This window comes from Ranitomeya imitator, chromosome 8, assembly GCF_032444005.1.
Source record: "Ranitomeya imitator isolate aRanImi1 chromosome 8, aRanImi1.pri, whole genome shotgun sequence".
Taxonomy (NCBI): domain Eukaryota; kingdom Metazoa; phylum Chordata; class Amphibia; order Anura; family Dendrobatidae; genus Ranitomeya; species Ranitomeya imitator.
In genome coordinates this window covers 46668419-46683743 of record NC_091289.1, presented here as the reverse complement: position 1 = coordinate 46683743, position 15325 = coordinate 46668419, and the positions used below count along the sequence as shown (strand labels likewise).

At 41.1% G+C, this 15325-nt stretch overlaps 1 protein-coding gene across 1 annotated transcript in view; it reads left to right on the top strand.

Moving 5' to 3' along the window:
• The first annotated feature begins 367 nt into the window (after nucleotides 1-367).
• Nucleotides 368-15325, top strand: part of CYTH4 (cytohesin 4) — a 169593-nt gene continuing 154635 nt past the window's right edge. Inside the window, exon 1 of the mRNA XM_069736848.1 lies at nucleotides 368-833. Within this exon, the coding sequence (XP_069592949.1) occupies nucleotides 737-833 (97 nt within the window). The 5' untranslated portion in view covers nucleotides 368-736. The remainder of the gene's footprint in view (nucleotides 834-15325) is intronic.

Genomic DNA, 15325 nt, shown 5'->3' with positions numbered 1-15325 from the left:
GTCAAAAAAAATGAGTAACATACGAAAAGATCCTGCTTGAAACATAGTGAGACAAGAAGAACATCTGCTTTTAGAGAACTTGTGGTTTGCAGAAAAAAGGAACTTGTAGGGTGGGTGGGGTGGGGTTGAAACAGATATATAGAGATGAGAGGGTTTAAAGGAAGAGTAGGCAGATTTGGGTATTAAAACGTTACCTTTATAGAACTTCAAAAAAGGAATAAACAGGAAGCAGCAACCGGACCAGAGCGCTACTTTCCTGGATCATAACTGAATGATTTGTGTATAGCTTAGGTGACGGCGAGGCAGGGTTAGGAAGTGTGACATCAACAAGCCGAGCGTTAACCACAATCTCTGTCCTCTTCCTGTTAGTAGGATCCTATTCTGTCACCACCTCGTGTGTACACGGACTCTGTGACGGGACCAGACTCAAAGTCACTGCAGTATGTTGTGGTGGAGGACGTAGGACATTGGGTGGCTTGGCTTTTATATTGTGCAAGCAGACAGCAGAAGGAGAATAAAGTCAGAAGTGATCTTAGACAATTTGATGGATCGTTCATTACTATGCGAAAAATTAGAGAAGATATTTAATAATGAAAAGCAAAAAAACAGACATAACAGGTCAAAAGATCAAAAGAGATAGAACTGGAATTAAGGCAAGACTGGATGGAGAATTAGTAATAACCAGATAGTAGTAATTAGGAATCTTGGTGCAAAGCGTAAAAAAATAGTGTATTAAATGGGGAGCAGAGACACAGCAAGATACCTAATGCCATCATCAGGGTCACCAACAAAAGAAAGAGGGGTCCAGCTTTTAATGGAAGACCATGAAAATGGTGAGTACCCTTTTCTTTTACTACTACAGGAAAGGACTTGTTGTTGTCATTGTCATGTTTGTTATGCTTTGGTTTCTCGGCATCTACATCATCATTTGATGACTAATGTGAACTACTAAGATTACTGGAGACACAGTATCCACTAGATGGACAGAAGAATTGGGACACTTACACTTTACACCTACAATGGCTGTTGTCACGTCCCATCCTAAATTCATAGACATTAATACAGAGTGGTTTCCCCCTTTGCAGCTATAACAGCTGTCACAGTTCTTGGAAAACTTTCTACAAGATTTTGGAGGTATCTGTGGGAATTTTTGACCATTAATTCAGTAGAGTTTATGGGGTCTATGTTGGAGGGGAGAGTCTGGCTTGCAATCTCTGTTCTAGTTCATCTCAAAGGCGTAGGATGGGGTTGAGGTGAGGGATTATCTTCTTCCACAGCATCTCCCCCAACCAAGACTTTACGACCCCTACCCTGAGCACTGGGCACAGTCATGGGGAACAGAAAAGAGCCTTCCCCAAACTGTTCCAATAACATTGGAAGTTACAATTGTCCAAAATGTTTTGTTTGCTGAAGCATTAAAATTTCCCTTCACTAAAATTATGTGACATAGGCAAAACCATGACAAACAATCCCTCCTCCATCAAAACTTTACCACCAGGCACAATGCAGTCAGGCAGGTAACGTTGTCCTGGCATTCGCCAAACACAGACTCGTCCATCTGATGCCAGATCGTGAAGTGTTATCCGTCACTCCACAGAACACTTTTCTACCTCTCCAGATTCCAGCGGCAGCTGCTTTACACCACTCCATCCGACCCTCGTATAGTGCTTGGTGATGTAAGGCTTGTATGCAGCTGCCATGGAAATACATGCCATAAAGCTCCTGGTGCACAGTTGTTGTGATAATGATAAGACCAGAGGAGGTTTGGACTCTGCATCTATGGTGTCAGTAGAGTGTTGGTGACTTTTATGCTTTCTGCTCCTCAGTACTTAACGACCCTGCCCTGTAACTTACATGGTCTGATACTGTCACGGGGCTACCGCAACAGATAGGTTCCAGAGAACTGCAGCGCTCTGGGCCTCGTTCACACACAGTGAACAGAAGCTCTTCACCTGTATTCTGACCGGGCTGCTTTGTGCCAGCAGTGCAGGAGTTAACCTTATTGCTGAGTTGCTGAGAGCTGGGTCTCTCTCAGCTGAAGTGGATTTTGTAATCCTCTATATAGACCCAGTCCTGACTTCAGCTATTGTCAGTGATCAGTTCTACTGCCTGGCTTGGAGCTTGAAGGAACGTAGTGTTGGTGTTGGAGGTTTATTTACAGAGATTGGTGTCTGCTGTTTTGGTTGCATGTTAAACCTGTTTTCCTTCCTAGTTTTCTCCTTCTCTTCCCTTCTCTGTGTTTCCTCTGTGGTTGTGTGAGCATTTGGTGAGTTTAAGACTTTTAGTTATCTTGTCTGTATACCCTGTTTATTGTTGTATTTATACACTGGTGCAGTCCACCTCCGTTGGGGGGAGAGGGGGCCACTGATAGGGCCTGCACAGGAGACAGGGATACGCTGGTGGCTCGGACCTCCTAACCATCATAGGTACCCCCGAGATAAGGGAAAACCAGGGCCCCATTAAAGTGGTAGGGACAGGTGCGGGTCCCAGTATGCCATCCTGCCCCTTTAATGCCGCTTACGGCGTGACAGATACATTGTGGATGACCTGCTGCTTTTCCTTCTACGTTTCAGTACCAGCGCTCACAGGTGATGGTAGAATAGATAGGCAGGAATACATTTAGCAAACTGACTTGTTACCATTGTGGCATCCAGTAACAGGACCAGTGAGCCATTCTTTCATAGGTGATATTAAATGCAGATCTCCTCTAGAGCAGTGATGTTTTGAGCCTGTCGCTGGGCAACACGGAATTTCAACTCCCTCCAAAGGTTTTCTATAGGGTTGAGATCTGGAGACTGGCTAAGCCACTCTAGGACCTTCATATGCTTCTTACGAAGCCACTCCTTCGTTGCTCTGGCAGTGTGCTTGGAGTCATTATCATGCTGAAAGACCATCCACATTTCATCTTCAATGCCCTTGCCGATGGAAGGAGGTTTGCACTCAAAATCTCACGATACATGGCCCCATTCATTCTTTCATGTACACGGATCAGTCATCCTGGTACCTTTGCAGAGAAACAGCCCCAAAGCATGATGTTGCCACCCCCATGCTTCACAGTAGGTATGGTGTTCTTTTTATGTAAATCAGCAGTCTGTCTCCTCCAAACATGGCGAGTTTTGTTTCTACCAAACAGTTCTACTTTGGATTCATCAGACCATATGACATTCTCCCAATACTCTTCTGGATAATCCAAATGCTCTCTAGCAAACTTCAGACGGGCCAAGAAATGTACTGGTGGCTTAAGCAGGGGGACACGTCTGGCATTGCATGATCTGAGTCCCTGGCGGCGTAGTGTATTACTGATGGTAGACTTTGTTACGGTGGTCCCAGTTCTATGCAGGTCATTCACTAGGTTCTGGGATTTTTGCTCACCGTTCTTGTGATCATTTTGACCCCACGGGGTGAGATCTTGCGTGGAGCCCCAGATCAAGGGAGAGTATCAGTGGTCTTCTATTTTCTTTTCTTGCTTCCACAGTTGATTTCATCACACCAAGATGCTTGCCTATTGCAGATTCAGTCTTCCCAGCCTGGTGCAGGGCTACAAATTTGTTTCTGGTGTCCTTCAACAGCTCTTTGGTCTTCACCATAGTGGAGTTTGCAGTGTGACTGTTTGAGGGTGTGCACAGGTGTCTTTTATACTGATAGCAGGTTCAAACAGGTACCATTACTACAGGTACTGAGTGGAGGACAGAGGAGCCTTATAAAGAAGAAGTTACAGGTCTGTGAGAGCCAGAAACCTTGCATGTTTTTAGGTGACCAAATATTAATTGGCCACCATATTTTGCTAAATAAATCTTGCCAAATCAGACAAGGTGATTTTCTGGATTTGTTTTCTCATTTTGGGAGAACTTGCACAATTGGTGGCTCACTAAATTCTATTTTTCCCCACTGTATACTGAATAGTGGCTCCAGCGTGGATTCTTTTTTAAGTTCTTGCCCACACTGCTAACCATAAAATGTTGCAAGTTCCTTGCTTTGAGATTTATTATGTTTTCTGCTTTGTGGTTATACGCACATTACACAATATTCCATGATTTTTATTTTATATGATTCCTTACCTAGGGTTTGGAAGCAGTTAATGTTAGAAGTTCCTGGGACTCAGGGTTGATAGATGCATTGACCATTAGTTAGAATACGGCTCCACAGCGATTCTCACATTATATCCTAGTTTAAAATTGCATATGATGTTTGCATAATATTACATGCAAATTTACGGTCTAATCATTGCAAAAAAAAGATCAATGGGAGAGTAAAAGAACCACTGATTGGCTGCAGGGCTTACTTGACATAATTATGTCACACAAGCCCTGGGAGAGCATAGTTGGAACGACGCTGGCACTGGAGGTGAGTATAAGTTGTTTTTATTTTATTAAGGGGTATATAGTGAGTAGTATATAAAATCTTTAAAGAGTATGTAGACCTTTGTTTTTTTGTATTGTGTCAGTGCATCTAAAAAAAGCAATGGAGATATTTTAAAACTAGTTTGTTTTTAAAAAAAATTGTCCTATCATTTTGCTGATGCAAATCCTATGGACACCTATGTGTCTTTCAAGTTTACTTGTTCAAATGCACCATAGTAAATAGTAGAGGTTGTTTCAAAGATGTTTCAAAAATGGGCGATGAGGGTACAATCCCAAGGGGCATTTCCATATCTGACCTCCTGCATCTGAAGTGAGGCAGAAAAATCTACAGCACGAAATGCCATTTAATAGGACTTGATGCCTGATGCTTCTTGCACTGTATATTTAATCGATCCCTAAGGTTTATCCTATAGTCCAGTTTCTATACTAATGTTTCTTTGCCCGTTGTGAGCCCAATCGCTTCCTCCTGTGTGATTTCCATTGTTTCCTCTGTCTTTGCTTTTGTAGTTTTGTATTTTTCACAATTGTTTCTAGATTTTTTAAGTCATCCCAATAGAGATTCCAGTGTCTTCACTTCCATTTCTTTCACATATTTGTGTTATCGGAACTGTTTCCTTTATTAGCATCAGTGCCGGGAAAGGACCCCATTCCCTGCACTTTTGAACAGATGCGGTGATAGAAACTTACAAAGTAAAATTGGGCAAAATTAAGATTAGATTTATCAAGTTTAGAGACTTTTTGCAACAAATTTTGACTGTTTATATGAAAAACATGTGCCCCATAAACATAACTTCCCCAATGTAGGAAAATACACAGACACACATATAACTTCTTTATGGATCGAGTCGGCCACAGCTTTATTAAGATACATTTACCCAAATTGTAATCATTACTTTATTTTTTTAACTATCATAGAGCCGAAACTGTATGCAGCGCACTCCTGATGGGCAAGTCCATTGTCAGTCCGTGTTAAGCTCAAAACCATATAATTTTATCACCAGCTGTATTAAATATCATAAAAAACATATATATACAGTATATATATACATATATATTTTGTCCATAGATGTAGGCTGGTGGCCCCAAAGTGGCATGTAGAGTAGAGTAGGACCCATCAGAGGGAGGTCACCTTGCCGTGGTTGATGGGCATACATGAATTTGCCAATTTATGCACTAAGAACCTTCATTTTCATGTATTACTGTAAGTTTTATTAAAAACATTTTTTGGGAAAAAATTTGTGAAAAAATATTTTTGAGAAGTATAATCTATATTGAATGTTTGTCTGTGTTTTCACATGGCCTATATATATATATACTAGATTGTGGCCCGATTCTAACGCATCGGGTACTCTAGAATATGCATGTCCCCGTAGTATATGGACAATGATGATTCCAGAATTCACGGCAGACTGTGCCCGTCGCTGATTGGTCGAGGCAACCTTTATGACATCATCGTCGCCATGGCAACCATTATGACATCTACGTCGTAATGGTTGCCATCAGAGACGTGAGATTTCTACGTCGTTACTGTGCCCGTCGCTGATTGGTCGAGGCCTGGCGGCCTCGACCAATCAGAGACGCGGGATTTCCAGGACAGACAGACAGAAAGACAGACGGAAAAACCCTTAGACAATTATATATATAGATATATATATATATCAACTAAAGGTAGGGAGACTCCCTTAAAGCAGGTACCGGAAGAGATGGCAAAAAGACCGGGAAAGGGTGTTTTATTGCTGCAGAGCACATTTACCAACACAAAAAATGGGGGGGGGAGGGGTGGTGCAATAAGAGAAGAGGAAGTAAGCTACAAATTAATACAGACCCTGGCACAAAAAAAGGAGATCACCTAAAAGGCACGGCCGGGATTGACCGGGTTCCGGGTCAAGCATGACTAATAGGCAAATCGTAAAGAAAAGAAGGGCGTGGGAAAAGAACCCAAACTGGGAAAAGGACCAGCATATTTCACCAGTCCAGATCCCCTACCCTATATGGATTGTGGACCTCTATTTTTGCCATTTGGTTTAATTTAGATACAAAATATTGGTATAAAGTAAGTAAGAAGTGGTAAGAAGTGGAGCAAGTTAGATAAAAATGTCAAGCAAGCAAATGGTGCGTTGATCCAGGGAGCTAGTCTGATTGCCGAATGTGGAGTTGGGAAAGAATTCTTCTTCTGGATCAATATGTTAGGTTATAGGTCGAATGTGATGGGCTTAGGTCTACCTTCAACGTTCAAAACTATGAAACTCTGAATCAACAACGCAATTCAAGTAAAACTGCCCAAAACAAATGTGGGGAGAGTCACTCTATTCATAAGAAAAAAAACTGGCTTCCATAAACTTCTATAAAGTTTCGTTCTCATCTGTGTTTGCTAATTAATGCCAATGTTGGATATTATGTGAGTACGATGAACACTAGTGGCACACAGTTGACCCCCAAGAACTATAATGGTGCATGTCAGATTTTTTTTTTATTATGGTTTCCAACATTTTTGGGATCAAAATAAATGTTGCTGCTATCTTGTTTGGTATTTTAGGCCGGATTCGCGACTTATTTCCTTGCACGGTAGTAGAAGTGACTGCAACATATGGTAGAATTGTTGCTCACTGTTGATCAGTATTGTCCTAAGCATTGTTCTCTGAATAGTTCCAAGTCACTTGGGACAAATAAAAATTGTTGAATTCTTTTTATAGCAAAAAGGACCAAACGCTTCCTTCTTTTGCAATGAACATGTCAGTGCATCATGCAGGCAAGTGAATTTTTACTTTAGATATCTTTTGTAATATTCCATTTGTTGGAACTAATCAAGGTTCTGAAATCTGCTGTCAACAGCAGTAATATGCGGAAGTGAAAATGTCCCCTTGCAGGGAAGTCTGCGGTTTTAGGATAGTGTAAATTAAATTGAATCTATTCAGTGTACAGGTTTTTTGCTCATAGGGAACTTTAGGGCAAGTATAGATCTTGTCTGTTGAGGATAAAACTGCTTATTACAGATAGAGATGTGTTAAGGGCACGTTTAGATGGCCGTATAAATCAGATGGAGATCGAAACGCAGTGCATGGACTGGCTGGCGGCACTCCCAAACCAAGCATGACAGCTTCAGGTATTTTTATGCAGCTGTCATACTCAGGTCAGGAGTAGGGATGAGCAGACCACTGTGCAAGTAGCCCATGTGTTCCTGTTTCCATAATTGTTCTCTTGTGTCTACAAGACTGGGGAGTTCCACCACTCCTCTTGGGCTATCTGCACAAAAGCTGTTCTACCCTGTATGCACACATGGATTTTTCCTCTCTGAACCCTGTTCACACAGGTTATATACAGATGATCAGGTTTTTAAATACATCAGATAGGGATTGCATACATTAGTTAGGACTGCTCTGATAAGGGTATACCGTGAAGATTGGTAGAGCAGCTTAGTATACATTTTTTGCAAAAAACGTATCAACCAAATACCCTGTTTTTTACATCTTTTACTAGCACTTGCGGATTACTGCAACATTTTTTCAAACTGAGTGTTTTTGGTTTTACTATTCTCTTTTGTGTCTTCAGGTTTCTTGGTGGTGTGTGAACATGATCATACAGACTTGTTCACTGTGCAAGTAGCCCATGTGTTCCTGTTTCCATAATTGTTCTCTTGTGTCTACAAGACTGGGGAGTTCCACCACTCCTCTTGGGCTATCTGCACAAAAGCTGTTCTACCCTGTATGCACACATGGATTTTTCCTCTCTGAACCCTGTTCACACAGGTTATATACAGATGATCAGGTTTTTAAATACATCAGATAGGGATTGCATACATTAGTTAGGACTGCTCTGATAAGGGTATACCGTTAAGATTGGTAGAGCAGCTTAGTATACATTTTTTGCAAAAAACGTATCAACCAAATACCCTGTTTTTTACATCTTTTACTAGCACTTGCGGATTACTGCAACATTTTTTCAAACTGAGTGTTTTTGGTTTTACTATTCTCTTTTGTGTCTTCAGGTTTCTTGGTGGTGTGTGAACATGATCATACAGACTTGTTCACTGTGCAAGTAGCCCATGTGTTCCTGTTTCCATAATTGTTCTCTTGTGTCTACAAGACTGGGGAGTTCCACCACTCCTCTTGGGCTATCTGCACAAAAGCTGTTCTACCCTGTATGCACACATGGATTTTTCCTCTCTGAACCCTGTTCACACAGGTTATATACAGATGATCAGGTTTTTAAATACATCAGATAGGGATTGCATACATTAGTTAGGACTGCTCTGATAAGGGTATACCGTGAAGATTGGTAGAGCAGCTTAGTATACATTTTTTGCAAAAAACGTATCAACCAAATACCCTGTTTTTTACATCTTTTACTAGCACTTGCGGATTACTGCAACATTTTTTCAAACTGAGTGTTTTTGGTTTTACTATTCTCTTTTGTGTCTTCAGGTTTCTTGGTGGTGTGTGAACATGATCATACAGACTTGTTCACTGTGCAAGTAGCCCATGTGTTCCTGTTTCCATAATTGTTCTCTTGTGTCTACAAGACTGGGGAGTTCCACCACTCCTCTTGGGCTATCTGCACAAAAGCTGTTCTACCCTGTATGCACACATGGATTTTTCCTCTCTGAACCCTGTTCACACAGGTTATATACAGATGATCAGGTTTTTAAATACATCAGATAGGGATTGCATACATTAGTTAGGACTGCTCTGATAAGGGTATACCGTGAAGATTGGTAGAGCAGCTTAGTATACATTTTTTGCAAAAAACGTATCAACCAAATACCCTGTTTTTTACATCTTTTACTAGCACTTGCGGATTACTGCAACATTTTTTCAAACTGAGTGTTTTTGGTTTTACTATTCTCTTTTGTGTCTTCAGGTTTCTTGGTGGTGTGTGAACATGATCATACAGACTTGTTCACTGTGCAAGTAGCCCATGTGTTCCTGTTTCCATAATTGTTCTCTTGTGTCTACAAGACTGGGGAGTTCCACCACTCCTCTTGGGCTATCTGCACAAAAGCTGTTCTACCCTGTATGCACACATGGATTTTTCCTCTCTGAACCCTGTTCACACAGGTTATATACAGATGATCAGGTTTTTAAATACATCAGATAGGGATTGCATACATTAGTTAGGACTGCTCTGATAAGGGTATACCGTGAAGATTGGTAGAGCAGCTTAGTATACATTTTTTGCAAAAAACGTATCAACCAAATACCCTGTTTTTTACATCTTTTACTAGCACTTGCGGATTACTGCAACATTTTTTCAAACTGAGTGTTTTTGGTTTTACTATTCTCTTTTGTGTCTTCAGGTTTCTTGGTGGTGTGTGAACATGATCATACAGACTTGTTCACTGTGCAAGTAGCCCATGTGTTCCTGTTTCCATAATTGTTCTCTTGTGTCTACAAGACTGGGGAGTTCCACCACTCCTCTTGGGCTATCTGCACAAAAGCTGTTCTACCCTGTATGCACACATGGATTTTTCCTCTCTGAACCCTGTTCACACAGGTTATATACAGATGATCAGGTTTTTAAATACATCAGATAGGGATTGCATACATTAGTTAGGACTGCTCTGATAAGGGTATACCGTGAAGATTGGTAGAGCAGCTTAGTATACATTTTTTGCAAAAAACGTATCAACCAAATACCCTGTTTTTTACATCTTTTACTAGCACTTGCGGATTACTGCAACATTTTTTCAAACTGAGTGTTTTTGGTTTTACTATTCTCTTTTGTGTCTTCAGGTTTCTTGGTGGTGTGTGAACATGATCATACAGACTTGTTCACTGTGCAAGTAGCCCATGTGTTCCTGTTTCCATAATTGTTCTCTTGTGTCTACAAGACTGGGGAGTTCCACCACTCCTCTTGGGCTATCTGCACAAAAGCTGTTCTACCCTGTATGCACACATGGATTTTTCCTCTCTGAACCCTGTTCACACAGGTTATATACAGATGATCAGGTTTTTAAATACATCAGATAGGGATTGCATACATTAGTTAGGACTGCTCTGATAAGGGTATACCGTGAAGATTGGTAGAGCAGCTTAGTATACATTTTTTGCAAAAAACGTATCAACCAAATACCCTGTTTTTTACATCTTTTACTAGCACTTGCGGATTACTGCAACATTTTTTCAAACTGAGTGTTTTTGGTTTTACTATTCTCTTTTGTGTCTTCAGGTTTCTTGGTGGTGTGTGAACATGATCATACAGACTTGTTCACTGTGCAAGTAGCCCATGTGTTCCTGTTTCCATAATTGTTCTCTTGTGTCTACAAGACTGGGGAGTTCCACCACTCCTCTTGGGCTATCTGCACAAAAGCTGTTCTACCCTGTATGCACACATGGATTTTTCCTCTCTGAACCCTGTTCACACAGGTTATATACAGATGATCAGGTTTTTAAATACATCAGATAGGGATTGCATACATTAGTTAGGACTGCTCTGATAAGGGTATACCGTGAAGATTGGTAGAGCAGCTTAGTATACATTTTTTGCAAAAAACGTATCAACCAAATACCCTGTTTTTTACATCTTTTACTAGCACTTGCGGATTACTGCAACATTTTTTCAAACTGAGTGTTTTTGGTTTTACTATTCTCTTTTGTGTCTTCAGGTTTCTTGGTGGTGTGTGAACATGATCATACAGACTTGTTCACTGTGCAAGTAGCCCATGTGTTCCTGTTTCCATAATTGTTCTCTTGTGTCTACAAGACTGGGGAGTTCCACCACTCCTCTTGGGCTATCTGCACAAAAGCTGTTCTACCCTGTATGCACACATGGATTTTTCCTCTCTGAACCCTGTTCACACAGGTTATATACAGATGATCAGGTTTTTAAATACATCAGATAGGGATTGCATACATTAGTTAGGACTGCTCTGATAAGGGTATACCGTGAAGATTGGTAGAGCAGCTTAGTATACATTTTTTGCAAAAAACGTATCAACCAAATACCCTGTTTTTTACATCTTTTACTAGCACTTGCGGATTACTGCAACATTTTTTCAAACTGAGTGTTTTTGGTTTTACTATTCTCTTTTGTGTCTTCAGGTTTCTTGGTGGTGTGTGAACATGATCATACAGACTTGTTCACTGTGCAAGTAGCCCATGTGTTCCTGTTTCCATAATTGTTCTCTTGTGTCTACAAGACTGGGGAGTTCCACCACTCCTCTTGGGCTATCTGCACAAAAGCTGTTCTACCCTGTATGCACACATGGATTTTTCCTCTCTGAACCCTGTTCACACAGGTTATATACAGATGATCAGGTTTTTAAATACATCAGATAGGGATTGCATACATTAGTTAGGACTGCTCTGATAAGGGTATACCGTGAAGATTGGTAGAGCAGATTAGTATACATTTTTTGCAAAAAACGTATCAACCAAATACCCTGTTTTTTACATCTTTTACTAGCACTTGCGGATTACTGCAACATTTTTTCAAACTGAGTGTTTTTGGTTTTACTATTCTCTTTTGTGTCTTCAGGTTTTAGGATAGTGTAAATTAAATTGAATCTATTCAGTGTACAGGTTTTTTGCTCATAGGGAACTTTAGGGCAAGTATAGATCTTGTCTGTTGAGGATAAAACTGCTTATTACAGATAGAGATGTGTTAAGGGCACGTTTAGATGGCCGTATAAATCAGATGGAGATCGAAACGCAGTGCATGGACTGGCTGGCGGCACTCCCAAACCAAGCATGACAGCTTCAGGTATTTTTATGCAGCTGTCATACTCAGGTCAGGAGTAGGGATGAGCAGACCAGTGGATGATAAGATTCAATGAAGCTACAGTTAAAAGTCAATGAGAACCTTTGGTGCAAAATAAAGGTAAGGGCTGGACAATTGCCCATCAAACAAATGTGGATAGAAAAATGACTTAAATCCCTTTACATTAGTCAGTAAACATTGAGTTAATTAGTTTACCCAACAGGCTGGATAGAATCCATAGAATGGTGTGATGCTAGACAATACACAGTTCGAAAACAATGTAAGTCAATGTAGACCATTCTTATCAATGTCATGTGTGAATATCCATCCATTCATTGAAACCCACCAAGAGTTAAATCACGTTAGAAAGAAAAGCTGGTGTTATTATTCTAGGAAGGGGACAATATCCATAAAAGTTCCCAGCTTATTAATACCAGCTCACAGCTGTCTGCATAACCTTTACTGTTTATTAAAAAAGGGGAACACAAAAAGTAATGTGTGGTCCCCCCTATTTTTAATAACCAGCTCAGGGAAAGCAGACAGCTGGGAGCTGGTGTTATTACTCTGAGAAGGGACCAATATCCATAAAGGTTCGCAGCTTATTAATATCAGCTTACAGCTGTCTGTTTAGCTATTACTGAGTATAAAAAAGGGAGACCCCCCAAAAAAATTATGTGTGGTCCCCCTTATTTTTAATAACCGACAAAGTCTAAACAGACAGCTGTGAGCTGATCTTCATAGATTGGGAAGGGGCAATGGCTATTGACCCTTCCAAGACTAATAACACCAGCCCTCAGCCACCCCAGAAATGGCACATCCTTTAAATGCATCAGTTCTGGCACTTAGCCTCGGCTCTTCCCGCTTACCCTGGTGCGTTGGCAAGCAAGGTAATAGTTTATGGGGTTGATGTCAGCTTTGTAATGTCAGCTGACATCAAGCCTAGAGGTTAGTAATGTCTATCAGACACCCCCATTACTAACCCAGTAAGTTAAAAGAAAAAAATACACACAGTGAGGTAAAAAACATTTTATTTGAATAAAGACTCCCCCACACATTCCCTGGTTTACACATTCCCTGGTTTTTACATTCCAACAATGTCCAATTAGGTCTCTTGTCGTCCACCAATTTTCTAACTATGCCTGGGAGAAATGACCCCTTCTAACTTTTGCAGTCTTGCTCTTCCGATCCTGGCTCTCAGTCGTGATGCAATGTTTTTTCCTGTGTGTGTGTATTTTTGTCTTTCAATTTACTGGGTTATTAATGGGGGTGTCTGAGAGACACTATTGACGAGCGAGTATGCTTGTTACTCGAGTTTCTCCAAGCATGCTCGGGCGGTCTCCGAGTATTTCAGCAGGCTCGGAGATTTAGTTTATGTCGACGCAGCTGCATGATTTGCGACTGCTAGACAGCTTGAATACATGTGGGGATTACCTAACAAACAGGCAATCCCCACATGTATTCAAACTGTCTAACAGCCACAAACCATGCAGCTGCGTCGACATAAACTAAATCTCCAAGCACGCTGAAATACTCGGAGACCGCCCGAGCATGCTCGAATAAACTCAAGTAACGAGCATACTCGCTCATCACTATTAGACAACTTTCCATTACTAACCTATGGGCTTGATGTCAGGTGACATTACAAAACTGACATCAACCCTATAAACTATTAGCCCATTTTCCAACGCACCACGGCAAGTGGGAAGAGCAGGGGCTAAGCTCCAGAATTGGTGCATCTAATGAATGCGCCAATTCTGGGGCTGCTAAGGGTTAGTGTTATTAGTCTTGGAGGAGATCAATGTCCATGACCCCTTCCCAGCCTATTAAGATCAGCTCACAGCTGTCTGTTTAGCTTTTGCTAAACAAGTAAACAAAGTAACTTTAGTTCACAGCCTCCATGTGTTCCAGCAGCTGGAAACTCTAGTAACCTTAAAGTGTTCCTCAAAGGTTCATAGTTAGTAACATAGTAACATAGTTAGTAAGGCCGAAAAAAGACATTTGTCCATCCAGTTCAGCCTATATTCCATCATAATAAATCCCCAGATCTACGTCCTTCTACAGAACCTAATTGTATGATACAATATTGTTCTGCTCCAGGAAGACATCCAGGCCTCTCTTGAACCCCTCGACTGAGTTCGCCATCACCACCTCCTCAGGCAAGCAATTCCAGATTCTCACTGCCCTAACAGTAAAGAATCCTCTTCTATGTTGGTGGAAAAACCTTCTCTCCTCCAGACGCAAAGAATGCCCTCTTGTGCCCGTCACCTTCCTTGGTATAAACAGATCCTCAGCGAGATATTTGTATTGTCCCCTTATATACTTATACATGGTTATTAGATCGCCCCTCAGTCGTCTTTTTTCTAGACTAAATAATTCTAATTTCGCTAATCTATCTGGGTATTGTAGTTCTCCCATCCCCTTTATTAATTTTGTTGCCCTCCTTTGTACTCTCTCTAGTTCCATTATATCCTTCCTGAGCACCGGTGCCCAAAACTGGACACAGTACTCCATGTGCGGTCTAACTAGGGATTTGTACAGAGGCAGTATAATGCTCTCATCATGTGTATCCAGACCTCTTTTAATGCACCCCACGATCCTGTTTGCCTTGGCAGCTGCTGCCTGGCACTGGCTGCTCCAGGTAAGTTTATCATTAACTAGGATCCCCAAGTCCTTCTCCCTGTCAGATTTACGCAGTGGTTTCCCATTCAGTGTGTAATGGTGACATTGATTCCTTCTTCCCATGTGTATAACCTTACATTTATCATTGTTAAACCTCATCTGCCACCTTTCAGCCCAAGTTTCCAACTTATCCAGATCCATCTGTAGCAGAATACTATCTTCTCTTGTATTAACTGCTTTACATAGTTTGGTATCATCTGCAAATATCGATATTTTACTGTGTAAACCTTCTACCAGATCATTAATGAATATGTTGAAGAGAACAGGTCCCAATACTGACCCCTGCGGTACCCCACTGGTCACAGCGACCCAGTTAGAGACTATACCATTTATAACCACCCTCTGCTTTCTATCACTAAGCCAGTTACTAACCCATTTACACACATTTTCCCCCAGACCAAGCATTCTCATTTTGTGTACCAACCTCTTGTGCGGCACGGTATCAAACGCTTTGGAAAAATCGAGATATACCACGTCCAATGACTCACCGTGGTCCAGCCTATAGCTTACCTCTTCATAAAAACTGATTAGATTGGTTTGACAGGAGCGATTTCTCATAAACCCATGCTGATATGGAGTTAAACAGTTAT